This window comes from Pezoporus flaviventris, unplaced genomic scaffold (genome assembly GCF_033815535.1).
Source record: "Pezoporus flaviventris isolate CSIRO_AGI_PZ_B2104156 unplaced genomic scaffold, CSIRO_AGI_Pfla_v1 ptg000029l, whole genome shotgun sequence".
Classification (NCBI taxonomy): domain Eukaryota; kingdom Metazoa; phylum Chordata; class Aves; order Psittaciformes; family Psittacidae; genus Pezoporus; species Pezoporus flaviventris.
The window spans coordinates 19,642,079-19,667,813 of NW_026892577.1; the positions used below are offsets into that span (position 1 = coordinate 19,642,079).

At 59.5% G+C, this 25,735-nt stretch overlaps 1 protein-coding gene and 1 non-coding gene across 2 annotated transcripts; both read right to left on the reverse strand.

Moving 5' to 3' along the window:
• Nucleotides 1-1,741: 1,741 nt before the first annotated feature.
• WNT10A (Wnt family member 10A) lies at nucleotides 1,742-18,470 on the reverse strand. The gene is made up of 4 exons (XM_061459603.1): nucleotides 18,156-18,470; nucleotides 15,032-15,294; nucleotides 6,848-7,224; nucleotides 1,742-2,263 (listed from the first exon to the last, which is right to left on the reverse strand). Exons 1-4 carry the CDS (start codon nucleotides 18,212-18,214, stop codon nucleotides 1,796-1,798), a joined length of 1,167 nt encoding a protein of 388 aa, XP_061315587.1. The 5' UTR covers nucleotides 18,215-18,470; the 3' UTR covers nucleotides 1,742-1,795.
• Nucleotides 4,586-4,658, reverse strand: TRNAV-GAC (transfer RNA valine (anticodon GAC)). The gene has a single exon. It is a non-coding gene; the product is annotated as a tRNA-Val (tRNA).
• Nucleotides 18,471-25,735: the final 7,265 nt, after the last annotated feature.

Below are 25,735 nucleotides of genomic sequence, written 5' to 3' on the forward strand. Positions count from 1 at the left end.
GCCCTCAGGAGGGAAAATGGATTTCTGGAGCATGCCCTGCCAGAGCAAGCTCACCCCACGGGAACACTGCAGCTTTCATGTCCTGTAGGGTGAGCCTGGGTGCCCTGAGCTTCAAGCAGAGGTCCCATTCCCGCAACGTCATCAGCTCCAGGTCTTTGCTGCCGGGAGCCACTGCGGTAGCGATGTGACCTGCTGTGCTGGCAGAAGGAGCAACGCAGGTGCTCCCACGCTCCCCTCCATCACCTCCAGAGCCTCTTCTCCTCAGCCCCTAAACCGGCTGGCTCCAGGGGAAAGCTCTCTAAGCTCTCTACCGGAGGAGCAAAGCAGCCCTCCTGCCCCGGGGTGGGGAAGGGCAGAGCATCCATTGCAGCTGACCCAGCTCCCTGCTGCTGCCCGCGGGAGCGTTATGAAACGACGAAAGGAGCCGCTCCCTGCCGGGCCCGGGGCGCTCACTTCCTTCCAGCCTGGTATTTTCCTCCTCAATTTGGTTTTGGTTTTTGTTAGGTTCTTTTTAATTCGCTTTTTTTTTTTTTTTTTTGTAGCCCCAAGGAGCACGCAGCCGTGGGAGGAGCAGGGAAGTTATCAGCTGGGAGATACCAGCAGCATGATTCACTGCCTGGTCCCCGCGGGCTGCTGCAGCCAGTTGGGTGCCCTCCCCACCACCACAGCGAGGTGCCATGCGTGGACCCCCATTGCCTGGACTGTGCTTGCTGCCTTCCCCATCCCATGCTCTCTGGACCCACCATCCCTCCCCAGGAGCATGGGGGGCATCAGAGCAGCCCCCAGCCCCAGTTTGGCCACAGGCATGAGGCCAACAGGTGAGATTCCCATGGGATGGATGGGGTCCAACATGCATCCAGGTGGGTAGCAGCCCTCCAGCAGCCACCTTGCAAGGGTATGGGGTGTCCGCAGGGGTTCTGCATCTCCTGCCAGTCTGCAAACAGATCCTAGGGCTGTTAAGGTACGGCAGCAAAGCACTGCAGAGAAAGTCTCACTCAAGTGGGTAGGCACGACAGAGGGTCCCTCCATCCTTCTGGCACCCTGCAGGAGCAGAGAGCCCCAGGCAGAGGGAAGAGCAGGGTTCTGCATCCTGAAATACCCCATGCTGTCTCCAATCCACTTTTATTCACAATCAGAAAATAACTTACCATACAATAACACAGGCACGCACAGCACAGCCCCGGGCACCCTCCCCTCTGGACACAGTGCTACAGCTCAAGCCAGCCCAACCTCTGCCCCTGCAGAGGCAAGCCCCAGCTCACGGAGCTGTGCCCACGCTCCATCCCATGGGATACTCCATCCCCATCTGGCCCAGAGCACAGCCTCGCACGTGGCTGGAGGAACCTGTGCACAGTGCTGGTACGTGTCCCCCTCCCCTCCCCTCCCCTCCCATCCTGGGCTCCCCATGCCCTGCTGTCCCCCACCCCACCCTGCCCCATCCCGCTGGGTGCCAGCGGGTGCTTCCCCACCCCTGTGCCCACCCTTCACCCCCCGAGCAGTGCTGGTGTCGACAGTCTGTACAGCATGGCCGTGTGCTCCCCGGGGCCAGGAGCCTTGGTGCTCTCGTGCGGGGCCAGGCAGGCAGCAGCCAGCGTGCAGCCCTGCCCTCCCCAGGTGACAACAAAGTGCTGATTTCGGAGGTGCTGAGCATCTCCTCTCCTGCTCCCCTCGGAGCGGAGGGAAGCGGGTACCACGGCTCCATCTCCCCCTCAGCGCCGATCCCCATCTCCCTCCCCTGCCACGGGCAGGCGTGCTTGTCCCTGGCACCCTGGGGTGGGCACCCATCCCTGCCCGGCTACTTGCAGACGCTGACCCACTCAGTGATGCGACACTCCTCACAGGCCACGAAGCAGCACCAGTGGAACTTGCAGTTGCAGCGCTCGCTGCGTGTCTGCCGCAGGATGTTGTGCCCACGGCCACAGCACAGGCTCTCGCAGTTGTCCATGCCAGGGCTGGTCTTGTTGCAGAGGCGCCCTTGGGTGCCCAAGGAGTCCAGGGCTGGTTCCCGCTCGCAGAAGTCAGGTGACTTCTCAAAGTAAACCAACTCGCTGATGCCGGCCCGGCGGCGATGCCGAGCATGGCCCGGCTCCAGCTGCCCGGCATTGCGGTTGTGGGGCCGGATGAGGGTGGCCCCATAGAAGCGGTCCTTGAGCAGAGACCCCACCAGGCGAAACTCGGGTGTCACCTGCCAGCACGTCTTCAGCTGGCAGCTCCCTGAGGTGCCGTGGCACTTGCACTTCCTCCTCATGTTGTCCATCACCACCTGCGTGGGGAAAGGACAGAAAGGACACCAAGGGTTGTCATGAGCAGCCATCAGAGCCCTGGAGCTGAAAAGCCAGAAGGACTCCACCCTGTTGCTATGCTCAGTGTCACCCATGTCCCACACTCTGCCCCTTCCCATGCTGGCAGTACCAACTCTATGCTCTAGCAAGGGATCAGCACCAGAAGGGGAGAGTGAGCTACCTGACCACAGGGAGAAGGAACCTGAATTTCACACTGCTGCCTGCCTCCAGGAGCACCAACCTAACCATGGACCCCACTTAAAAGCTGGCATGGCTGCATGTCTGCAGCCCTACTGGGACCCTCCAGTGCAGAGGTCCCCACGCACCATACCAGTCAGGAGCACTTCAAGTGGGGCAGGTGAGAGGGATGCTTTCCCCTTCCCAGGGCTTTCCCCCGCTAAAGCTCCAGCTTCAGGAGTCCCAGGAGCAGCTCTGCTCTCAGCTCTTGCCTGCTTTCTGGTGGGAGCCAGGAGCACTGAGGCACTGCCTCCCACCATCACCCGAATTTCAATCAGGGCTCAGAGATGCTCACAGCCCTGACTAGTGGTCTGGGGAGGCCACAGTAAGACTGGTGCCACACGTCTACCCACTAGGAGGGCCATTGTGCATGGGGCTGGGCTGTGGCTGGGGCCTGGGCTGGGGCCAGAGGCCAGCATGGGGGCAAGGAGGAGCTTGGGGTCCCTAGGCAATGCTGCTGAGCCCTCAGGCTGCATACTGAGGTCTCCCTAGGTCCCCCATCCCTGCAAGGGATGATGCTGTGGCCATGCCAAAGGAAACCGCTTATGCCCAGCAGTCTCCAGGGACATGGAGCAGCCACGCATCCCCACATGGCCTGGAAAGATGCATGTGGGGATGCATTTATACCTTCTGTTCTCTCCCAAGAGGGATTCCCTGCTGGGTACTGCGCCTCCATACCCATGCGTCACACAGGCTCCAGAAGTTCCCTTCTCATGGAGACACCCAAGCCCCTCTAGGAGCTGAGCTGGGGCTTGCAAAGACTATTCCCTCACCTCAGGGACACACTCCAGGGGCTGGGGAAAGCCCAGGGGACATGTGCCCTTATGCAAAGTCCTGTCCCAGGATGCCAAACCTGCCTAGCTGCCCGGCTTCACACCTGACCCATGCTGCCTGCTCCTGCCCCATCCCTGGGGTGGGGGGAATGCATGTGCAAGGAGTGCCTTGTTTTGAGAGGGGTGGGTAGTTTTTACTCCTTGTTTTCTTGTTTTTGAGTAAATATCCCCGTTGCTAAGCAGTTATGGTAATGAAGGTCTGTCAGGGAAACACACCTGGAGCGAGGGGCACACGGTGGAGAGGTCTGGGCTGGGTTGGAGTTTGGCTTTCATCCTGCAGAGTCCTGTCTCCTGCCGGAGCTGCCTCCACCTCGCAGGTAATGAGCTGCCCAGCCTCTCCGCTGTGCCCTGGGTGTGCCAGCCAGAACACCAGCTGCTCGTCACCCTCCTTGCCACCATCCATGGGAACACACTGGCACTGGGACCCATCCTTTCCCACACCGCCTCCCTGCTCCCTTGTCTGGGCCAGGCAAAATCTGCATATAAAGCCCTGGCTGGGATGGTCACCGCTGGGATGGAGGGGACAGCAGCATGACAGCTGGACAGGGCCTCATTTGGGGCTATGACTGGTCACAGCAGGGGCTGGACAAGACAGCACGTGTGTTCCATCACCACCCAAGCCATCACCACTGAGCATCCTGAGCCCCAGCACTACAGCACCCATCCACCCCTGCTCAAGGATGGCTTTTTCTCCCTCCTGCATGGGCAGCACAGGGGACACAGGACCCTGCCAGTGCCAGGAGACCTGAAAAGGACCCATCTGAGGAGCCTCAGCCCCATGCTTTTGCCATCAAATCTCCTCCACACACCCCTACCCACCCAGGTCCTTTCCCTGTCTCACAGACACCCAGGTTCAGCACATGCCCGGACTCGTTGGTGCTTTCTTTCGCACATTCCCAGCTCCTCCCAGACACGCTCATAAGAGCTTTATCGTAGGTCTTTGTTGTGAGGGTAATGGGTAGTTCCTTGCTGCCTTTCATCCTCTCTCACTCTCTGATCTGTTGCATTAGGAGGACCTGCAAAGCCTCTTGCATGCTCCTGCTGTTCCTCACTTGAGAACTTGCTCCCTCCCTGGGATGCAGGACACCCAAACAACTGTTGGCTGCTCAGGGCTTCCTATGCCAACAGTGGACCAAGGTGACCACTGCCACCATCAGAGGATGCTGTACATCCCCAGCAGCTGCAATCGCCTCCGTGCCTTTGTAGCTGGATGCAAAAGAAAAGAAACCAGGGTGTTTCTGCCTGGTTTCGAACCAGGGACCTTCCGCGTGTCAGGCGAACGTGATAACCACTACACTACAGAAACCCACATCCAATAGTCCTTGGATGTGGTCACTGGTGGGGTTGTCATCTCCCCCTGGAAAGGGAGGGCCTGAGCTAGGAGACAGGCTTACCCATGTGCAGAATACCCCTGGGACACGCAGGGACCATGGACACAATGCTCAGAATCAGCGAGATGCTGGAGAGCTCTGGTGCATGGAGAGGCGCATGTTCTGGTGCATGCATGCAGAGGTGGCATGCATGTGGGAGGGTACAGCACATGGCATGCATGTCCACATCACTGCTCTGCTCAAGGGGTACAACCCCCAGGACACAGAGAGGAGGGCCACAAAGCTGCTGCATGCAGCACAGCCACTCCTTTCCTGGAAATCCCAGAAGACTGCTCCTTATTACAGCAGAAAGATGGTCCTAGAAGTGAGGAGGACTCAGATAGGTGTGGGACCCATGGTGTTGCTGAAAGAGCAGGTGGGGAGCTGGAGAACCCATCCCCAGGCAATGTGGATGGCTGGGTCAAGCCCCGTCAATAAGCATGGCACCAACAGGCACAGTCCAGGCACAGCATCATCTCCTTGTTCCAATGCATGGCACCCAAAACCATCACAACCTGACACACACACGGGCTCACACCCTCATCTCAACAGCATCCCTGATCTGGGCAGCCTGTCCAGCCATTGCTTCCCCCCGCACTGGTACCATACCCTCCTTTACCCCTTTGGTCCTCCTTTGCTTCTGCTTCCAGTTCCCAGGCTGCTTCCATCAGCCCAGCTCTTGTCTCTAAAGCCACCAAGAGCTAACATGGCCAGTCCCATGCTGCCTGCCCTTGGGTACAAGCAGACCCAAGGTATTTCTGCTGTTGCTGGATCCCACAGAGACTGCACGCTGACATGCATCAGTGCAAATATTCCTCTCTCACCTTCCCCTCCTTCACCATGGGGCTGTGGGGCTTCCTTCGAGAAACAGGCAATACAGACCCCAAATTTCTGAGCAGTGACAGGAGTCCCAGTGTTTTGGGGTACACAGAGCTGGAGAGGAGCCAGAATGGGCCCTGTAGCCAGAACTGGGATAGGATGGTCTTGCCTGGCCTGGGGCAGAGCAGCCTGTGGAGGATTTAGCTGCCTAATTCTGAGTGAGCCTTCACTACGCACAAGCACAGAAAGCCAAGCAAGCAAAAATCTTTGGCTTTCCCCAGGCATTTACAGCTTGGCCAAACTAGGATGGCTTCTTTGGGGTGGTAAAGCTCAGCTCCAGCATCAGGGAAGAGCACGCACTGAGGTCTGGCTCTGCAGTGTTGCCATCTCACAGCTGGTTTTAAACATGCTCAAAGCAGGAGGCACATCCAAATGTCTGAGCCATCCCATCCTGGGCAAACACTCCCTGTGGAATTCTGAACTTTAATTACTTTTCCTGCAGCCACTACACACACTCCTGTGCTGCCTGGCAGCATGTGGCTGGGATCTTGGGGATACATGTGGATTCATGAGGATGGGGTCCCTCTGGCACCTGCTGGGAGCAAAGGCAGGCAGGGCAATGTAGCCATGCTCCCAACCCCTCCTGCCTGCACGCTCCTTGTCTCCAGTGCCAGGCCGCTTTTAAACATCAGTTTCCAGACAGTGAAGTACTAATTAGCACCTTTAACAAGATCTGACATCATGAGAATGGAGGGGAGGCTGCCCTGCTCGCCTGGACAGGTTCCAGCACCCCTCGGAGACAGGGGACAAGGCTGTGGGCTGTCACCTCCATTCCCGAGGGGATGCTGCACATCCCAGCTGGTACAGACACATGCTGCCTCGCTCAGTCCCACTCGCATCTACCTCCCTGGGACAGTGGCTCCCTCTCCAGAGCCAGAGCTGTGCTGGGTGCTGGAGCCTGTGCTGCGCCCCTTTCTGCCAGTGATGTTTCCCTGCCCGTCCATAGCCCTCCCTTGCTGCAGCTGCCTGACATCAGTTCACCCTGTCCCTGAGATAGCCCTGCTGCACCACAGGCAGGTGACGGAGGCCAGGGAAGTGTCCCTTGGCAGGCGGGCAGTGATGCCCAGAGGTGCCCTCCCCAGCAGATCTGCTCCACAGCGGGGCTGCGCCACTGCCTTTGCTCCGGGCAAAAGCAGGGAGATGGGGGTGCCTTGGGGGCAATCCCAGTCTTGCACACGCATCCCACCAGAGCCCTCCCACATGTGTCCTGGGGGACCCAGCAGCATCGCCCCACAACCCTGCTCACCTGCCGGCCCACACGGTTGTTGTGCAGCCTCATGCGGGAGTGGATGTCCCTGTAGGTTTCCCGGGAATCGAGGAAATCCTTGGAAAACTTCTCCCCATAGTCCACGTCGGGGCTGCACCCTCCCCATTCCCAGGAGTCCTGGAGGCCAGGGGTCTCGGCCGGCATGTGCTCCATGTGCACCCCGTGCACCATGCCCTTGCCACGGTTCATGGCCTCCAGCTGAAGACGATGTAGCTTGCGCCGGAAAGCCTCCTCATCACCCCGGCGTTTCTGGTCGCAGCCGCAGGCCTGCAGCTTGCCAAGGGCGCAGGCGTTGGACACGGCGTGCACCACACCGGCGGCTGCGATGGCGTACGCGAAGGCGCTCTCCCGAAAGCCTGTGAGGAAGGAGAGAGCAGGGCTCAGGCTGGGCAGTGTGGATGTGCCAGCAGCATGCTGGGGTATAGGGAGCCACCAGGACCAGGACCAAATCCTCACTCCAGCCCCATCCCCACCATTGCTGCCCTGAAGCCCAGCCCTGCCCTGACCCCAGCTCCCACCATCACCCTTCTCTCCCATTGCCCTGGGAGATGCCACCATGGCATTGCTCAGGCTTCAGTGTCATGGCCCTTATGGGAAAGGCAGTATCTCCTCCCACCTCCACTCAGAGTTTCCCACTATAATAGATTCACTGCTGGTTGAGGAATACTTCTGCCAAGGAATGGGTCATTTCTGCTTACCCACAGGGTGGAGGATGAGGCAGTAACAGGAGCAGAGAGCACGACCTGTCCAGCCGCATTCATCTGCCCATGCCCCTTCCTTCCCCAAGCCCCATCAGCTCCCTCAAAAAACTGTAAATGTGCTACCCTGCTGGAAAAATCGAGCATCCCTAGTCAGTGAGAGCACGCCATGACCGCATCACACACTGCCAGGGTCGGCAGCTGGTATTCGTTAAACACTGGGGAGCGAGGACGTTCACAAATGCCATTAGTTGGGGATAGGGTGGATGTGGACAGGGATGGGTCCCGTGGCAGGGGCTCTGTGGGGCTGCTTGGCTTTGCTACAGCTGGACGAAAAGCTTCCCCTACCTGGGAACTTCTGTTTTACTTTAAATGCAAAGCAGTGTTTTTATTTGTGGTTCCAGGGCCAAGCATGGAGCCCTCAATGCCCTTTGCTTCAATACACAGTGACTGGCCCCAGCAGGAGGAGGAGGAGGAGGGAGAGCCAGATTTAGTGCCGTGGCTTCACACGTGAATAAATAAATAGCTGGAGTTCACCAGCCTCTCTCCCTCAATTGGACAAGAGCAGTTTGATCAGCACTGGCTTTGCTACAGCTGAACAGAGGAGAGGTTTTGGGGCATTTTCTCTGTGCCATCACACAGGGAGCTTGGGTTAGCACCCCAAAGCACAGATCCCAGGCAGTGGCTCTGCCAGCTCCCTGCCTGCACCACAGAGTCACAAGAGGTGAGAGTACAACCACTCCCCGCGGCTGTCGCCCATCCTTGGCGATGCTTCCCACCACGCATGCCTCCTTGGTTGTTCACTGCCGCCCGCCAAGCAAACGCTATGATCTTATTAAAGGGAAATGAAACACGGCTCGGAAACCTGCATTTAAAGTCATGCTGCTCTTTTGTGTGTTAATTTGACACTGGTGCATTTAAAAAATTAACGAGGCGCTTGCTTAAAAGCCAGCAGGAGCCTCTCCCAGCTTCCCCTCGGTGTGGGACAAGCTTGCTCTCAGCCTGCCTCTTTCCATGCACAAGTTGAACAACATTTTTCAGCGGGCAGGTAATGGGGCTGCTGGTGCGTATGCTGTGCAGCCTTCCTGGGGAGAGCGCTGGCAGGCAGTGCCTGCAACACACCCACATCGCTGTTAGAGCAGGACACCCCGAATCTGGGGACCTTCAGTGATGCAGTTCCCAGGTAAGTGATGCAGGAATAGAGAATCAGCATGGGAAGTTCTCCTGGATCCCCAAATCGTCCCCATGTCAGTTCTCCATCACCACAGTCTGGGCCAGCTCCAGCACTTCATGAGCCAAACCCAGGCACAGCCCAAGAGCAGGGGCTTGTCACCGTCACCCCCCTCGACATCTCCAGCTCCTTGCACGCACAGCCAGTGCCTGGGGATGGCAGCAGCAAACCCTCCACCCAGCACAACACCCTTCTCTCAGCCCTGCCTTTCCGTTAGCCTGTTTCTCACACATTTCCCCAGCCTGCCGAATAATTTCCCACGTGGCACCTCCCGGGGCCCAGACAGAAGCTCTACCCCATCCAGTCCGTCTGGCAAGCCCGTCTCCTTGCAGATAAAGAGGCCAGGTTCTTTTGGCGCCCTCCACAGCTGGAAAACCCCTGGGGTCAAGCCACAGCCCTTCTCTTTCCTCCGCTGCCCTCCAGACACGCAAAAGCTGATGGATGGGGCCCGGGGTCCTTGTCTCTTGAGCTGCCATCCCCCAGGCTGCAGGCAGGGGCCAGGCAGGTCCCCAGGACTTAACCTCCCAGCGCTCTTGGACTCTTGTCCCCTTCTCACCATGGCCATTTCCCTGCTCAGTATCGCTGTGCCTGGCCCTGCCACTCCTCCCTGCTTTCTCTGCTCATTCCCTCACCTTCTTTCATGGGGAGCTGTGAGCAGTGGTGAAGAGGGGGCCAGGGCAGCACTGGGACAGCAGCTTCCATGCGTGTGGTTCTGCTTGGAAGTTCAGTTTACATTCCTCGCTCTACCCCAGCCACAGCAGAGCCTAGAGGATTGCAGCAAAGCAGCGAGCAACGTGGCTGCAGGCGACAAACACAGGCCTCGTGGGCTTGGAGAGGGTGGAAGCTTCCAGGAACCGCAGGTGAGCACAGCATGCGGCATCCAGCCACGAGCCCTTCGCAGGGAGGCTCTCCAGCTACCCCAGCCACCTAAGACCTCAGTGGTGATGTCTGAGTCACCAGATCCCTCCAGAGACAGCAGAAAAGGTTGTAGCTGTGGGAGGTATGAGGAGAAGTATTGCATCCTGCAGGGAAGAGGGAATGGAGGACACCACCCTTACACCACCACCATGCCATGTATTTAAAGGACTGTGCTGGGCAAGGAGGATGGATCTGATGGATCACCCCTAGGTCAGATCCTGAAGTGGCTGTCTTAAGCAAGGGAAAAATTTCCCTGTCAAGATGCATCTGGGAAATGGGGAAACATTTAGCAGGACTCCATGCCCCAGCTGGCACTGGCTCTGCTACAGGTGCTGCAGTTTCTCCATCTCTCATGTGGATGTGGGATGAAGGCAAAGGGGCCAGCTCAGGCACAGCTCTGGGTTCCATGGTCTGGAGACCAGGGAGAGCTGGAGTCATGGCCTTCCTCCCACACATCACCATCACATCTGGGCAGCAATGCCCTCCCAGCACTCATCACTGCAGCAGCGGTGTGGCATCAAGGAAGCAGCCAGGACAGCCTGTTCTGGGTGCACCCTGGGGTACCCAAGGGATGCTCAGCCACCCCTCCATGGGCAGTACCCCCCAGAGTGGGGGGCAGCTGCCAGGAGCCGCAGGCACATCGCCCTGGCCTTGATGGCTGGTGAGGCAGAGGAGAGCTCCTCCTGCCACCCCCTGCGAGGCCCACAGAGACAGCCAGTCCCAACACGCTGCCTCTCCCCCAGCCTCGCTCCCTCCCCTCTCCCTAATTAAACTGCAGGTGAACCTGCCAGGGTCTGGCCCTGCACCAGGCGCTAAATGCCTTCCTGCAGATCCCGACTTGCCTCCCTGCACCTCTTTGAGCGTGCCAGGGACAGCCTGCAGCCCTTGCGCCCCATCCGCCCACAGTGCTCCAAGCTGGCAGCCCTTGCCGCTCTGCAGGAAGCCAGGATCGGCCCCGCACCTCTGGGGATGCTGCCCTGGCACCTCCAGGGATGCTGCCCTGGCCCCAGGGTCTCACTGGGGGAAGGTCTGGGGGATGGGGATACCCACAGGGATGAAGTTGAGCATCCAAAGCACCCACATGCGCTTCAGGGCCAGGTGGGCAAAGCCCTTGGCTTGCCTGGGGGTACCAAAATCCCTGCCAACAGCATGGCTGCAGCTGTGCCAGGCCAGGCACTGCGGTCTGCGGGCACCCGAGCTTGGCTGGGGCTCTGCAGAGCCAGGCACTGGGGTCCTGAGCTTGGCAGCATCTCCCTGGGTAGCCATAAGAGCACCTGCCTCCCTCAGCACATGGCAAAGCCTCCCCACGCTCCAGTTCACAGCTAGCTGGCCCCCAGCACCTGGTGTTTGCAGCCTTGCAGGGAGTGCCCCTCTCTTCACTGTAAGAAATCAAGGTCTGACCATGTACATGCAGGGCCCTTGTCATCAGGAAGCCCTTCAAGGAGGGCACAGGGTGTACCCCATTCCTCCAAAGGCTGCAGAAGGAACCAGGGAATCCTGCCCTCCGGAGACACATCCCTTCCAGCCATGTACCCTCGGGCCTTCAAGGACACCCAGACCCTCCATGAGGGTCCCAGTTATTTCACAGCTTCATATAGATGAGGTTGGGATGAACAAAGGGGAATGCAGAGGGAAGAGGGATCCTTTGGCACACCTCAGACAGCCTCTGCCTGGCACCTGGACAGTCCCAGCTCTGCTGGTACTGCACCAACCCATGCGTGCATATCTACCACACAAGGAAAAAGGCTTGGTGACCCACTGCCATCTGCAGCTTTGGTTTTGGCAGGCACACAGGGATGGTTCAGCACAGCCACCCAGTGCTCAGCCACTCATGGATGCTGCAGTGGACCATGTACCAGGGGCAACAGGCAACCCTTTCCAGTGAGGTGGACACGATCATGCTGCTCACCCTAGGAGCAGGCGACCTGTCTCCCCTGCTGATGAAGATGCAGCCACCTGCCTTTACCTCACAGCTCTGTCCTCTTACATCTGCCCCTGAGGCCAGCAGAAAATGTCTCTGGTGGCTGGGACAGCACATGGAGAGTGAGGGTGGTACAGCAGAAAGACACGGGACCAGGGACAGGACTGGAGGGTGCTGGCAGGGGTGACAGTGCCAACGAATGGGCAGGAGTGTGGCAAAGACGTAGGCAGTCAGCTGAGGAGTCAGAGAAGATGACAGGAGGATTTGCAGTGGCAATGCTGAGCACACGGAGGGCACATGGGGCAAGGAGGATGTGGGGTGTAGATGCCACTGGAGGCTGAGCGAGGGGTACAAGGGACATTCCACACCCCAAGGGGTGACAGCATCAAAAGACCAAACCTGAAAAACCCACAGCCCACTGGAGTGTCTCAAAAATACCAGGGACTCTGTAAGAGCAGGGACAGTAAGTCCATGGGCACCCTCTCTGCTTGCCCCCTGCTAACCTGTTGTGCTCTGCAGTTGCCATGCCCTGTACCCCAGGGATGGGCGCATCTCCCTGCTACCTCCCTGCCACAGAGCAGGTCTGTGCTCTACCCAGAATGCTGTCAGCATCCCTGTCCCTGGCTATGCTGCCCAGAATCCACCTTAGGCTCCCAGTCCTGTCGGATTTGAAGCCTCCCTGCTCCTTCCCGTCTCCCCAGGGCTTGAACTCAAACTTCTGGGATCAGATCAGGAGGATGGGGAGACAGGCATTCATCTGCCACTCTCCCCTGCTCTATTTCCAAGAGATGAGCTGCCCAGCTCCACCAAGTGCCTGGATGCCTGGCAGAGGATGGGACAGGCACCGGCGCTGCTCACACCTGCACTGGTGAAAATGCAAGAGATGCAGGAGGACGGGGCGGAGACGGGGAATGGAGCCAAGTAGGGAGAGCAGGAGGGAGAAGCCAGCTACAAATAATTTAAACTGAGATTCACGCACGGCTGAACTGATGGCAGAAGAAGTGGGAAAAGGAATGAAAGATTAAAGGGGTCTGTCACTTCAGGTTACAAACAATGATCCTACAAGCACACTGTGCTCCCAGGCACGGCAAGGATGGATGGGGCAGGGTGCAGAGCAGAGACCTGATCCCCAGAGGTCAGATCCATTAATGCCTGCAGCATGGAGCCTGCACCCCTCGCTTCCACTGCTCGCCTCTCCTCCAGCACTGGGGTTGGGTGATGCACCTGGCTGTAAGGCAGAGCACAGAGCTCCAGCTCCGTTATAGAGGGACACGAGCAGGCTGGAAGCAGGCCAGGACACCAGCCTCAAGGTTTGCTCCATGCCAGAACAGCTCCGAGCAACCACATGGGGTGGCCTGGGTGTTCAGGGCTCATCCTGCACCCTCTGCTGCCAAAACAGGAATTCTGTGATATGCCTGTCTGCTCTGCTACTCCAGCCCTACCTCCATCCTTTCCTGGTGCTGAGAGCTCTATACCAGGGAATTACATCCTACCAGTGCTGGGAGCCTGGGATGAGCCATACCCAAGAGCTCAGGACTGGATCAGGAGTCCAGGGGCTGCAGGAGTCCCCACACCCATCAGTCACAGCCCTGGCAATGTAAAGAGCTGAGGTGGCACCTGAGACAGGTGAGCTGCAAGTCACCAGCCACCACCAGACCCAGTGGGCTGAGGAGGGTTGCAGAAGCTCAGTGCTCTCTGCTGCTGGAGCTTCTCACCCAGGCTGGTGGGACCCAGAGCAGGGAAGCTCGCCCAGGGTGTGTGAGTGACTTGAGCCAGCAAGTTACTGTCTCCTACTGCCTGAGGAGACTAAAAGTGAACTGCATTCCTCAGAGGACCTGGAAATACCTCGATGCTTATCAGGGCTGATGGTCCCCACCCTCCCTGCCAGGCCCTAACCTGGGTGCTGCTCGTGGAGGGAAGAGACACTGCCCTCCTCCAGGCACCAGCATGCTGAAAGTGGCCACAGCTGCTCCATGGCTGGACCACAGCCCTCACGTCACATGTGTTCCAAGGCAGCATCTACTCCAGCAAGTCCATCTGCCTTGGACACGAGGGAGCTCCCAGCACCAAAATACCAAAATACTCCTTCACTCCCCTCTCCAGCCATCCCCCCACCAGCTGGAGCTGCCTAGGTGACCCTGCCATCACATCCCTGCAAAGGCATGGAAGCCTCAAGCTGCCAACTTCTCTGTGACTCTCCTTGCAGTCCCATGGACAGAAGATGTTGAAGGATGTGGAGGGATGCTTGAGGAAGGGATAAAGGCACCTCTCTGCTGGGCACCAGGCCAGAAGGCTCCCAGGCTAGGGTAGGTGAACAGTATCTTTGGCAGTTTTCACCTTCTTCAGGAGCTAGAGGAGCAATGTGTTTGCTGGGCACCTTTCCTACCTTCAACACCCACCTGCCTGCCACTGGCACCCTACTGTCCTCTCCTACCCACAGCCTGGGGCTGTGGGCACTTGGAGATGTGCTGAAGCCTGGGCTTCAGGAAGGGTACTTAGGTGAGAAGATGCATTCAAGTCCTACAGAAGGTCCCATCGGGTCACAACCCTGATCTGCACCATGCAGTGCAGCCCCTCTTGAGACAAGGGGAAATCACTCTGCACCTTGAGAGTCCACTCCTGAGGAAAGATTATCAGGGGAGCTGTAATGCAGGCAGAGCCAGCCATGCCTGTAGGGGAGTCATGGCACCAGGACTTGACAGACCACGGAGAACGAGGAGAGCTCTCCCAGCAGCTCAAGTGGGTGCTCTGTGGACAGGCAAGCTCCCAGTACAGCCTGTCTCTCTGCCCCCACCATGCCACCATGCTCTAGGGTCCCACAAAGCAGCTTTCTGCACTGGGAAGCCAACACAAAGGCAGGATGCCAAGGTGATGGGCTCACAGAGCTATGTCCCCTTAGCTAGAGATGTTTCTGCTCACCGTGATGCATGGAAACACCACCCCCAAAGCAGGAAGGAGCCAGGATGCTCACTACATCCACCAAACTGAATCCCAGAGCTCGGCATCCACCTTCAGACCCACCAACTGTTCTGCACACCCATGGCACCACTCCAAACACCAGCCTACACCCTATGGGAAGAAGATGCCAGAAAGTGGTGGGGCCTGGAAGAAGCCTTTGGAGTAGCTGGGGTTGGGCAGGGAGGAGTAGCTCATGACAAGGGCCAGTGTAAGTACAAAGGTGCATGGAGAAGAGCCCAGCTTTGCCACAGTGCAGTGGCAAAACCCTGTGGTTTCTCAGGTTCTGCCTTCATCCATGGGGATGCTGAAGAGCTGGCATGGTTCCCTGTGCCAAGAACGAGCTGTGTAGGGGCCCATGGAGAGCCTATGATGGCTCCCGAGAGCAGAGGCTGGGCATAGAAAGAGCAAGAAGAGAAGGGAGACCATCCAGCCCTTACCTCTGCTGAAGATAATGCTCTCGTAGGGAATCTTGTTCTTGGTCTCGAGGCTGGAGCAGTTCCAGCGCTGGTCCCGGAACTGGTGCTGGCACTCATGGATAGCAATCTGGATGCCCTGGATGGCCGATGCGGTGACGTCGGGGTGGCGCACGCACACCTCCAGCTGCCGCCGTGTCAGCCCCGGCAGGGTCAGGCACACCGTGTTCGCATTCAGCACCGGCTCCGATGGCAGCTTCAGGCCCAGGATCTCATTGGAACAGGAGCTGGGAGGGAAAGGGGAACCCATGAGCTCGGCGCAAGCAATGTGACAACTGCTCACTTCCCCTTTAGGGAGAGGTAAGAGCTTGGTGGGGGACATACATGGGTAGGAGAGATGCTCCTCAACCCACACTGTGCCTGATGCTTACAGAGAAAGCTGGGAAAGGCCTGGGCATGTCAGCTCAGCCAGGCAGAGATGCCCCAGAAGCAGTGGGGCTGCAGTTCTCTCCAGCCTTGTCAGCACAGACTGTACCCAGCAGCAGTTACATTTGGTCCCCCTGACTCTGGAGCCCATCATATCCCATGGCTGCACCCTGTTTGTGTGCTCCCCCAGGGATCTCACACCCTGGCCACACAGTGCAGACCGTCAGGCACAGACTGTCCTGGCCCGCCTTCGCCAGAGAGCATAGGCTTTCTCCTGGGAGAGTAACAGAGACCCCAGAGTAGGAGACCATCCCAGGTCTGGCCCTATCCTTGTTGCTGGCTGATTCCCTCCCTGCATCTCCCATATCTCCCAGCGCTGCTGGTCCTCACAAGGGAGGTAACCAGAGGGACCAGCCTTTTCCTGCCAGCTTGACAGGGAAATTCGGAGCCAAGCACCCTGCTAAACACCCTCAAACTCTCAGCAATAATCCCAAATTAAGATCCCAGTCCCACTAGACCTTATGCCTGTCACCACAGAAGCAGAGTGACCAGCTGATGCATGGGTGCAAGGAGAGGCACACGATCCATGGCAGGGGAGCAAACACACAAGTAGAGGTGCTGCCTGGGGAAACAAGGAGACGGAGTGTGGGGAGAAGGACAAAGCATGTCCAGAGAGAGGTGCCTGAAGCTAAGGCAGTGGTATACAGGTGAAGCTAAGACAGTGGTATACAGGACAGATGGATGTGGAGAGGGAAATGGAAGGGGTGGAAGCATTTGTCTAGCTCCAGGGAATGGCTTGAAGGATGCTGAGATCCACAGTGTCCAAGCAGAGGACCTGCAAAGCAAGCAGCAAGCAGAGGGATGTCCAGGAGCATCTTCATCTTGCAGTAGGGTCCATCAGGAGCTCAGCACTGCCCTGATCCTTGCTCAGAGCACCTTAGTCCCTGCTGAGAGCTCTCTCCAGGCAGGGTTCCCTCTTCCCTAGTACAGCCAAGAGCTGGGTCTCTGGCAGGAGCAAGGATCTTGGAGCACTTTGAACCCTGACTACAGAAACGAGTCTTGGAGGAGGATGCTGGAGGAAGGACTGTAGCTGCCTTACACAGCAACCTGGTCTTGGGGAGAAGGGTTATTCCCCCTCTGCTCCCCCAGATCCTACAAGCTTGGTTCAGACACATGGACAGAAGCAGCTCTCAGGGATCAAGGACTGACTTCCCCAGCTCAGTGCTCATCCAGCTCTGGAGGAAGGGCTCAGCCCCAGGGTCCCTGCTGATTTACAGCTTGTTCAGGGGGGAAGGGGAGCTGTCAGAGTCAGGCTGCTGCTTTCTCCAGCTTTCCAAGTGCGTTTACACCCATGCCACCACTTCCACTGGTGATACGTGGGTCTGCCACAGTGCAGACCTACAGTGACTCCAACAGGGTGAGTCGAGGTGGGGGAGAGTGGACAGAAGGAAAGCAGAAGGGGGTGCATCCCTCCAAAGCACCAGCACAGGAGAGGAAATCCTCTGCCTGGCTCCTGCGCTCATTCACCGTGTCGAAGCAAGCCGTGGCTGACACGAGATGCAAAACGGGTCCGCAGCTACCACCATCACCAGCCCCAGCAGCTTCTGCCCAAGCACTGCAAGGACCTTGTCCCATGCTTGCCCTGAGCCAGACACAGTGCCTGCCACCCTCTCCCAGGGCATCCCGGGGGTGTAAGGGGTGTTATGGTGCTTCTCCCCATCGCTCAGCAGGGAAACTGAGGCTGAAGCCCTTGTGCAGGGCCCCGGAGAGCAGAGGGCAGGTCCTGCTGCCTCTTGCTCCACCCAGGGCTCAGGGAGACCCAGGGACCGGCAAGGAGCTGTCACTGTCACCCTCCCTAGGAGGACACAGCGTTCCCCCAGCTCTCTTCCCCCTTGAAATCTGGATTTAAACTTGATTTCACGGTGACAAGCCCCCAGGTCACAGGCTGCAGCGGCTGCTGCTTTAATTAATACAAGTCCCAACGTTAACAAATTATATTTAAAGAGGCTGGAGGGAGGGGGAAGGGCGGGGGGACCCCCCCACTCACACCAGCACCAGTGTTAACCCCTGGGTGTCCACAGCTCCCAAGTTTGGGAGCGGGTGGAGGGGAGCTGCCAGCCACCCGGGGGAGATGCACACAGAAGGGGTGGTGAGTGTCTGGGGGGCCGTTTTCTAGAAGGCAGGCGGCCCCCTCTTATCCCCCCCCCAATCGCTTTTAGCACCGGCGGAGCCGCGGAGGGGATGGAAGTGGATCCCCCGCCCTGGTGCGCGCCTCTGGGGTGCGGAGCCCAAAGGCCCCCGTCCCGACCCCCATGACATCCTCTCCGGCATCCCCCCGGCCCCCGCAGGGGCCCCCGGCAGCGAGGCCCGTCCTTCGCCCGGTGAGAGGGGGGAAACTGAGGCAGATAGGGCGGGCGTTGGGGCGGCTCCGGCCGGGGAGGAAGGGGGACAACGTCCAGGAGCGAGGGGAGCCACGCATCCCGCCGCCTCTCCGCCGGGCCGGAGCAACGGGGCGGGCAACGGGGGCGATGGCTCTGACAGAGCCCTGAGCGGGAGCCTGCAGCAGTGCAGGGCCGGGCCGGGCCGGGGCGGCGGGACCCCCTCCGAGCCTCCCTGGGCAGCCCGCCTCCGGCGTGGGGCTGGGCTCGGCGGCTTCCCGGCGCCCTCCCCGCGCGACCGGGTCTCTCAGCGGCAGCGGGGCTGAGGGGAGGCCAGCTCCTACCTGGGTACCCAGAGGCTGAGCAGCAGCGAGCAGAGTCCGTGGGCCAGGGCCGGGCGCATCTTCGCTGGGGCAGCGGCTGTGCGGGCTGCGGGCGGGCGGGCGCCTTTGGGGCAGGGGCGGCGGGGCTCGGCGCTGCTCTCTGCCCGCTTTGTTTGTTGTGGGTTGTTTGCTTGTTTGTGTTTTCCCCTCTCCTCCCTCTCACTGGCTCCCTGCGCGCCGGGGCTCGGCTCGCCGGGGCGGCTCTGCCATCCTCCCGGGATGCCCCCCCCGCCTCCCGCCGCCCCGGCGCCCGCCGAGCCCGGCGAGGGCTGCGTGCTCCCCGCCCTGCCCGCCGCCGCCCCGCAGCGCTCAGCCCCCCGGCTCAGCCCCCCATGGCGGGACGCGCCGGGGAGCCGGGGGGGCCCTCGGCCCGCGGGGTGCGCTCCCCCGCCGCTCCCCAGGGCGCCCCGGGGCTCCGGGGCCGAGGCGGGCGTGGGCAGAACTCGGCGGGCGAGCGGCTCTGCGGCTCCCGCGGGGCCCGCAGGCACATGGAGAGCCGCGGCCCCCCTGCCGCCCCCCGCCGCCGGTGTCGCTGGGCCGCCGGCGGAGCGGGCAGGGTCGCGGCTGGAGCGCCCCGGGAGCGCTGGGCGCGGAGCGGCGGCGGCGGCGGCTCTGCCTGGGATCGCGCTGCGCCGAACATTACTCAGCGCCCGGAGCCCGAGTCCCGACACGTCCAGACAGGAGCCCGCGGGGGAAGGACGGGGCAGAGGGTGGCAGCGGGGCGGGGAGCCGGCGTGTCGCACGCAGCCTGCCGGGGAGGGAGCGGGCGGCGGGGGGGGGGCGATCGCCGAGCCCCGGCCCGGGGGAGCGGGCACCGGGGGGGGAGCGGGCGCTGGGTGTAGGGTAAGTGTGGGCGCTGTGGGGGAGCACGCAAGCTGTGGGGTGAGGGTGCGCGGCATGGGGATTGAGCGTAGTGAGAGGTGAGTGTGCGTGGCCTGGGACAAGCGTGCACGGTGTGGGGGGCTGTGTGTGGTGTGAGGTGAATGTGCGTGGTGTGGGGGAGCACTCATAGGGACCTGGGGGAGCACCTACAGCGTGGGTGAGTGCGTGCAGGGCATGGGAGGAGGGTGCTGCGGGTATCAGGTGAGTGTGCAGAGCAGAGGAGCATGCAGGGAGGATGTGGTGAGTGTGTGTGGCATGGGGTAAGTATACATGAGGTTTGGGGTTAATGTGCATAGCATGAGCGTGCTCCAGCTGTGGGTTGATTGTGCTTGGTATGGGTGCGTGTGCGCAGCATGCAGGAGTACAGGGGATTGTGTGCAGTGTACAGTGAGTATACAGTGCATGGGTGAGTGTGCATGGCAGGGGGGAGTGCATGGGGTGTGAGGTGAGTGTGTGTTGTGCGGTGTGGGATTAGTGTGCGTAAGGCATGGGTAAGTGTGCATGATGTGACTGAGTGTCCACTAAGTACTCAGTGAGGGTGCATGACATGGGGTAAGTGTGTGTAGCAGGGTGAGTGTGTGTGGAGTATGCTGAAAGTGTGAGCGGTAAGGGTGAGCAAGTATGGAGTGTGGGGTGACACTGCACAGCCTGGTGCAAGTGTGCATAGGCTTTAAGGCAAGTGTGTGCAATGCAGGTAAGCGTGGACAGTGTGGACTGAGTGTGTGCTTGTGACACTGTATGGGCTGAGCGTGCATAGCAGAGAGTGAATGCAATGGGGCATGGTAAAAGTCTGCACAGGGAGAGGGATGGCATGGGATATATGAGGAGTGGGGACGATGTGCCCATGGTGTATGCACATGGGGACTGGGGATGCCTGGCACGAGCTGTGAAGGTGCAGAAAAGTGTCCCTGCTGGTGTGGGGCATGCAGGTGTCTGCCTGTGTGCACAGAGGGGGGTGAGTGTGTATGGCCTGTGCTGGGGGTGTGACTGTGTGTGTGGGCACAGAGCATGGCCAGGTACATCCCGTGGCGGTGCTGGCCCCGTTCAGGGCTCACTAGCCCTATGCCAGGGAACCAGCACCACAGGCCTGATGCCTTTAGAGGAGCTGTGGACACGGCTCTGGCTTCCCTTGACGGGGCAGAGAAGCTCCCCTTGCCTTGCTTTCCGCAGTGCTGGTGGGGGCTGCCTGCACTCCTGTGTGTCGGTTCCTGTTTGCACCAGGGAGAAAAATGCATTTCCCTTGGGAAATGAGTTGCAGTCTGGAATCGGGCCCCAAGGCTGTGCTGTGCCCCTGTGGACTCTGGGTGCAGGGGATGGCATCTCCACTGAGCTCCCTTTTGCACTCTTGGGAGTGCTGGACCCTCTGTCTCCTGCTCTGCTCTTGAGTGGGCTTAGCCTGTGGGCCAGTAGAAATCTGTCATGGAGGCAGCATCTGCCCCTCAACTTCCTGCCCACACAGCTTGGCAGGAGGTGGGTCACAGACCCTATGTCCCTTGTGCAGTGCCCTGAGTGCACAGAGAAGTCCCTTGTTCAGCATTGCCCCAGCACCCATCCCGCTTCCTCCATAGCTGCTGCCCTCCTGGAACCCTCCAGTAGCCGCTGGGTGATGCAGGGTATCCCACAGGTAGTACTCTCAGGAATCCCTGCCTGCCACCCTTGCCACAGACATTGGCTTATGAGAGGTGCAGTGTCAAGGCTGGTCAGAGCACACATGGGGACTTGTGAAGGTGACACACATTGGACACCAATGTAGGGGCCATTGCTCCTGCTCTCCCCACCTCCTCCCACCTGGCTCCTGTGCTTCATTTCCCCTTCGCACCCTGGTACCGGCTGGACCCCCCCTAATTGTTCCCCTCTGCCAGGCAGACCCCTGGCTCTGGTGTCCCCAGCCACCCCCTGCTTTTTTGAACCACCCCAGGGGTTACACCCAGGCATGTGCTGCCCTTGACCTGAATGCATCAGAAGGTGCTCTGGGGGCTTCTTTTCGGGGTCCCCTGGTGAAAGCAGTGCTCCTTCCCACCAGAAGGCAACTCCTGTGGCTCCTGGGACTCTGGTGCCCAGGCTCTGGGAGCGCAGATGTTTGTGTGCTCGTTAGGATCCTGCGCACGAATAAATGCCAAGGCAAATCAGAGGGGAAACGCTTTCATCCTCCTCCAGCCCTTAATGACATAATCGCTTCCAAGAGCGGGTGTCTCACTCGCACGCTCTTGCTGGCTTGGGGAGGAGGCCGGCTGCTGCGTCCCACTGCCGGCACTTACAGCAGGGGCAGGTGGGGGAGACCTGTTTCCTCATGTCCCAGCCATGTCCTGGGGCTGAGGAAGAGCCAGGTGATCCCTTAGCTCCAGCCTTTCTTCTGCGTCACACCAGCAGAGCCCTTAAGCACAAGATGAAGCAACTGTGGCCTGCTGAACTGGGGGCCTAAAGGACAGGATCTGGCCCCTTCGAGCAGGGGTGGGTGCAGGCAGGCATGTGAGGCTGTCAGAGGATGCTTTGGTGCCGATGGGAACATCAAGGCTCAGGGCAAAAGCAGGGTCTTCTGTGAGCACCGCATTTGTCCTTGTCACTGCTACAGCCCCTCAGTTGGAGACACAGGGCCATGGGACCATGGGACCTGAACCTTGAAGCTTCTCAGTCATGTCCTACACCCTTCAACAGCCCCACACTGCAGAGGCCGGGCAGGGATGTGGGAAGTTCTCAGAACTGGCGTGAAGGGTGTTGCTCCCCAGAGACAAGGCAGGAAAGGAGCTCCGCTGCCCCGGCCAAAGCACCCCAGGCAAGTCCCTTCCTTCAGCAGGTTATATGGTGCCCGAGGATGTGCTTTGTGTAGGGGGTTGGAGAAGCATCCATTTGTCCTCTTCTCCATCCTCACTTCCCTCTATCCTGTCCTTCTGGCCCTCCATCCCTCTTGCCATCCGTCCATCTCTGTGCACAACTCCTCCTGCCCAGTTCCCAGGTTGCCAACACTTTCCCTGCTCCTTTCCCTTTCCCTCATGCAGGAGCAGGTCCTGCCAGGACTCTGTTCTGCAGCCTCTATACCCCAGGAGAAAGGGGCTGGCTCTTCTGTTGTCATCCCCATCGGGACTCCTTTCCAGCATCTCCTCATGCAGCCCATGGCTTTCTGGCTCTGTTCCCACCTTCCCTCTTGACAGGTACCTTCTTTTAGCCCCTTCTGCTTTGGGATAACCATGTGTCAAAATCTGTGCCCTGGACAGCCATGCAGTGTTTTTCATAGGCACTGGATGGAGGGTCTTTGGCATCTCCTTGGGGCAGCAGGTCATCTCTCTGCAATTTCTGGGTGCCAAAAGATAACCCCCTAGAGACCCATGTCAGGGAAAGGCAGGGGTTGAGATCTCTGTGCTCTATCATGCTGCTCCCACTTGATCTTACAGACTGGCTGGAGGCTCACAGATGGAATTGGAGAGCAGCATGGGGAGAGACCAGCTTGTTCCAGCCAAGCAAAATCCTGGCCATGCTGCAGCCCTTGGAGGGTCTGATGGCTTCTAGGACCACCAGGTCCAGCCAGTCTGTGTGTGCAGCTGTGGGAGGATGGAGCAGCTCTGCTGGCACAGAGTAGGGCTGAAGGGATGCAGATAAAAGATCTGGGGAACCTTGAAGTATGGATGAGCAGCAGGATGGACAGAGATGGAGAAGCACCAGGGAAGATTCTCAGTCTGATGCCACCAGGATTTGGAACCCAGAGGGGAAGGGTGCTGAAAGCTGCATATCTTACAGCCTGCGGGGAGGGCATGCAAACCAGTCTGAAGGAGGAGGAAGAGGAAGGAGAGGTTCTCTGGGAGCCCATGCAGCCAGCCGCGCACCCAGCCTTCGCCATCCTGCAGTGGAGCTCTCCCAGCTCCCCTGCCCGGCAGCACCCACGGGACCGGAGCGACGGCTGCATGAGTCAGGGCTGGGCGTGCGGTCGGGGCGACCCTGCCTTCGCGGCAGCGTTAGTCACCGTGCGGAGCTGCCCCAGCCCGGCAGCACCGGAGCCCCCAGCATCGCTGCCCTCACGCCCCGCGACCTGCCCGAGTCTGCTCGCCGTGACTCAGGACCCAACCGCACGGCCACCCGGCCGGCCTGGCCAGTCCTCCTGGCTTCCCCGGGGCTGGGGCGCTGGCAGGGCCCGGGGCGGAGGGTGCACGCCAGCCCGAACGCCATCGCTCGGCCACGCTGCCCCTCGCGTCAGGATCCGTCCGCCTCCAGCCTTCCCCGGGAGCATCCTGAGTGAGGCAGATCTGCCTTCCTCATCCTCCTGCCAGCGCCTGGCAGTGGGTGCCACAGTGGCAGCAGGGTGCAGGGAAGAGGTTGAAGCCCTGCTATAGATACCATCCCACGGGAGCCTCCAGTGCCAAGGCTGGGCAGCCCCCACTGATGCTGCCTCCCCCACACCACAGGGACTGGCCATGTGCGGGGACACCCTGTGGCAGAGCAGCGTCCGAGTTGTTTGGGATGCTGATATGAAGGGGATGGGGGATCCCAGCCCAGCGCTGCTTCTGGCAAGGAGAGCTCTTCCCCAAAGGTCCAAGCTGCTGGCTGAGGCAGTGGGGAGGTGGCTGCATGATGGGACTGCCCAAGCACATCTGTGCGGCGCTGCCCCAGGTTTCTCTACGCTGCAGGGACGGATGCATGGCCCCAGGGATGGGTGGAGGGCACTGGTCCCTATGTGGGGTGAGCAGGACATGAAGCAACCTCAGCAGCTACTTCTCCCACATATCTGCCTTCCAGGGGTATGCATAGTCAGAGACCTCTTCATAGAGATGGAGGATGGCTGCTGCCTTCATTACAAGGTAAGTAATGAGGCTGCAGGAGTGGAAGCGATCTGGATAAGGTGAGATCTTGGCAGTCAGAAATAGGACCGGGGGGGGGGGGGGGGGAAGGGGTCTCTGCCCTGCCCTTCTGCTGGTGGGTGCTGAGGGGTGCCCTGAGCAGGTGGCAGCTCCCTGCCAGCTTCCAGAGCCCACTGCACTCACAGACAGTGCTTAGTGTGCATCACGCCAGCACAGTTTGCCCCAGGATGTTGGGGTTTCACAGACAGAGCAGGGCTGGACACCAGTGCCAGAAAGGGTCTAGGAAAAGGAAGGACATGGACCCCTCATGTTCACAGGCAATATCCCCAAACAGCATATCTGTGCTCCTTGAGCACCCCATCTCCTGACCCTTGAGGACTCATTCCTCTGTCTCCTCCCTGATTTGTGTGCCGCGGGACCCAGGGTATCCCTTACCTGGGCACTTGGGAATCCTGCAGCAGGGTGGCCCAGACACCTCCCCTCAGCATCCATCTGGCCCTGCCAAAGCCAGCCACTGTGCATCCCAGAGAGTCCAGGAACAGGGCAGAGCCGGGAGGAGTGGGCTGCAGTGGGTCAGCAGAGCCCCCACAGTGGGCAGGGATGAGCTGCGCCCTCCTGGGCAGATCAGGGTGGATGTGACACCATGGCTGCATGAGTGACATCTGGCACTGGGAGCTGGAGAGAGGAAGGGGGGGAACAGTTGCAGGCGGCTCCCTGGAGGGAACAACAGAGCCTGGAGAAAGAGCATCAGAGGCCCCCTGGGAGAGCAGGGCCGGGCAGGCAGGAGCCTTGGCTGGGACCCAGCTCCAGCGGCCAGGCAGCCCTCACCTCGATACCCAGCAATGAGCAAGCAGAGGAACTGTGAGCATGAGAAATGGGTTTGTTGGGAGTTTCGGGTGCTGCTGTCCAAGCGTTCCCTCAGCTGAGCTGGTATCTGGGTTTCTCAGCCTCCCCCTCGTAGGCCTATCTGTGTTATTCCAAACTTTTCTAAAAAGCTGCTTTTTTTGGCTGAAACAACTCTATTTTTGGTCTCTGTCCAGAGACTGGGTTTTTTCCAGGTTTGATTGAATTAATGTGTCCGGCTGTTTTCAACTTGGGCAATTGAAGGGAAAATTGCGCTCTTCCCATTTGGGAAAAAAAAAAAAAAAATAAAAAAAAAAAATGGAATGAAGCCATTAATGTTACAGAGATTTGGGATTCCTTTTTTTTTAACCCAAATATTATAAACTTCCTCTTTTTCCCTTGGGAACATCCTGAAAGTTTTGCAATGAAACTGCCCAGCACAGGGACGTAGGCTATACACGCACACACGCATAGCTATACCCTCTGGACTCCCACATCACCCAGACAGTCACTCCTGTGCACCCCTGGCTCGCACCATCCCTCTCAGAGTTGAGTCCTGCCTGAGCATTGCCCCCAGAAACATGGGATTGAGAGTCTGGAAGGGAATTGGGGTGCTCATACATACTCACAGGCACACTCCCATGTACAACCCCACGCACACCAATATACATACACCCCCATGTGCACAGTCCTCATGTATAACTCTCTGTGAATCCCCGTGCACTCCCACATTCCTGCACCCAGTGCACATTCCCCCTATACACCACCCACTCCTGCCCTCCTACCCTGCCCTCCCCCATGCAAACTCCCCAGGACAGCCACCCATGCACTCCCTCCTGCCCTCCGTACACCCATCCCAGACCCCCCAAGCCCACCACATACACTCCCCATGTTCTCCACCCACCCCTTCGCCCCCCATACTCTCCGTTGCCCCCCATACTCCCCCTGTTCACCCCGTGCTGTCCCGCAGCTCCCCCTGGCGGCCGCCCGGGGCCGCGCCGACTGCCCCGCCCCGCATCCCGGGTTGCC

Excerpts from the sequence above, each read along its gene's own strand:
- WNT10A (XM_061459603.1), bottom strand. The coding sequence starts at position 18,214 with ATGCGCCCGGCCCTGGCCCACGGACTCTGCTCGCTGCTGCTCAGCCTC. Across the intron at positions 15,295-18,155 it reads CTCAGCCTCTGGGTACCCAG|CTCCTGTTCCAATGAGATCC; the intron begins GTAGGAGCTGGC and ends TTTCCCTCCCAG. Across the intron at positions 2,264-6,847 it reads ACAACCGTGTGGGCCGGCAG|GTGGTGATGGACAACATGAG; the intron begins GTGAGCAGGGTT and ends TTCCCCACGCAG.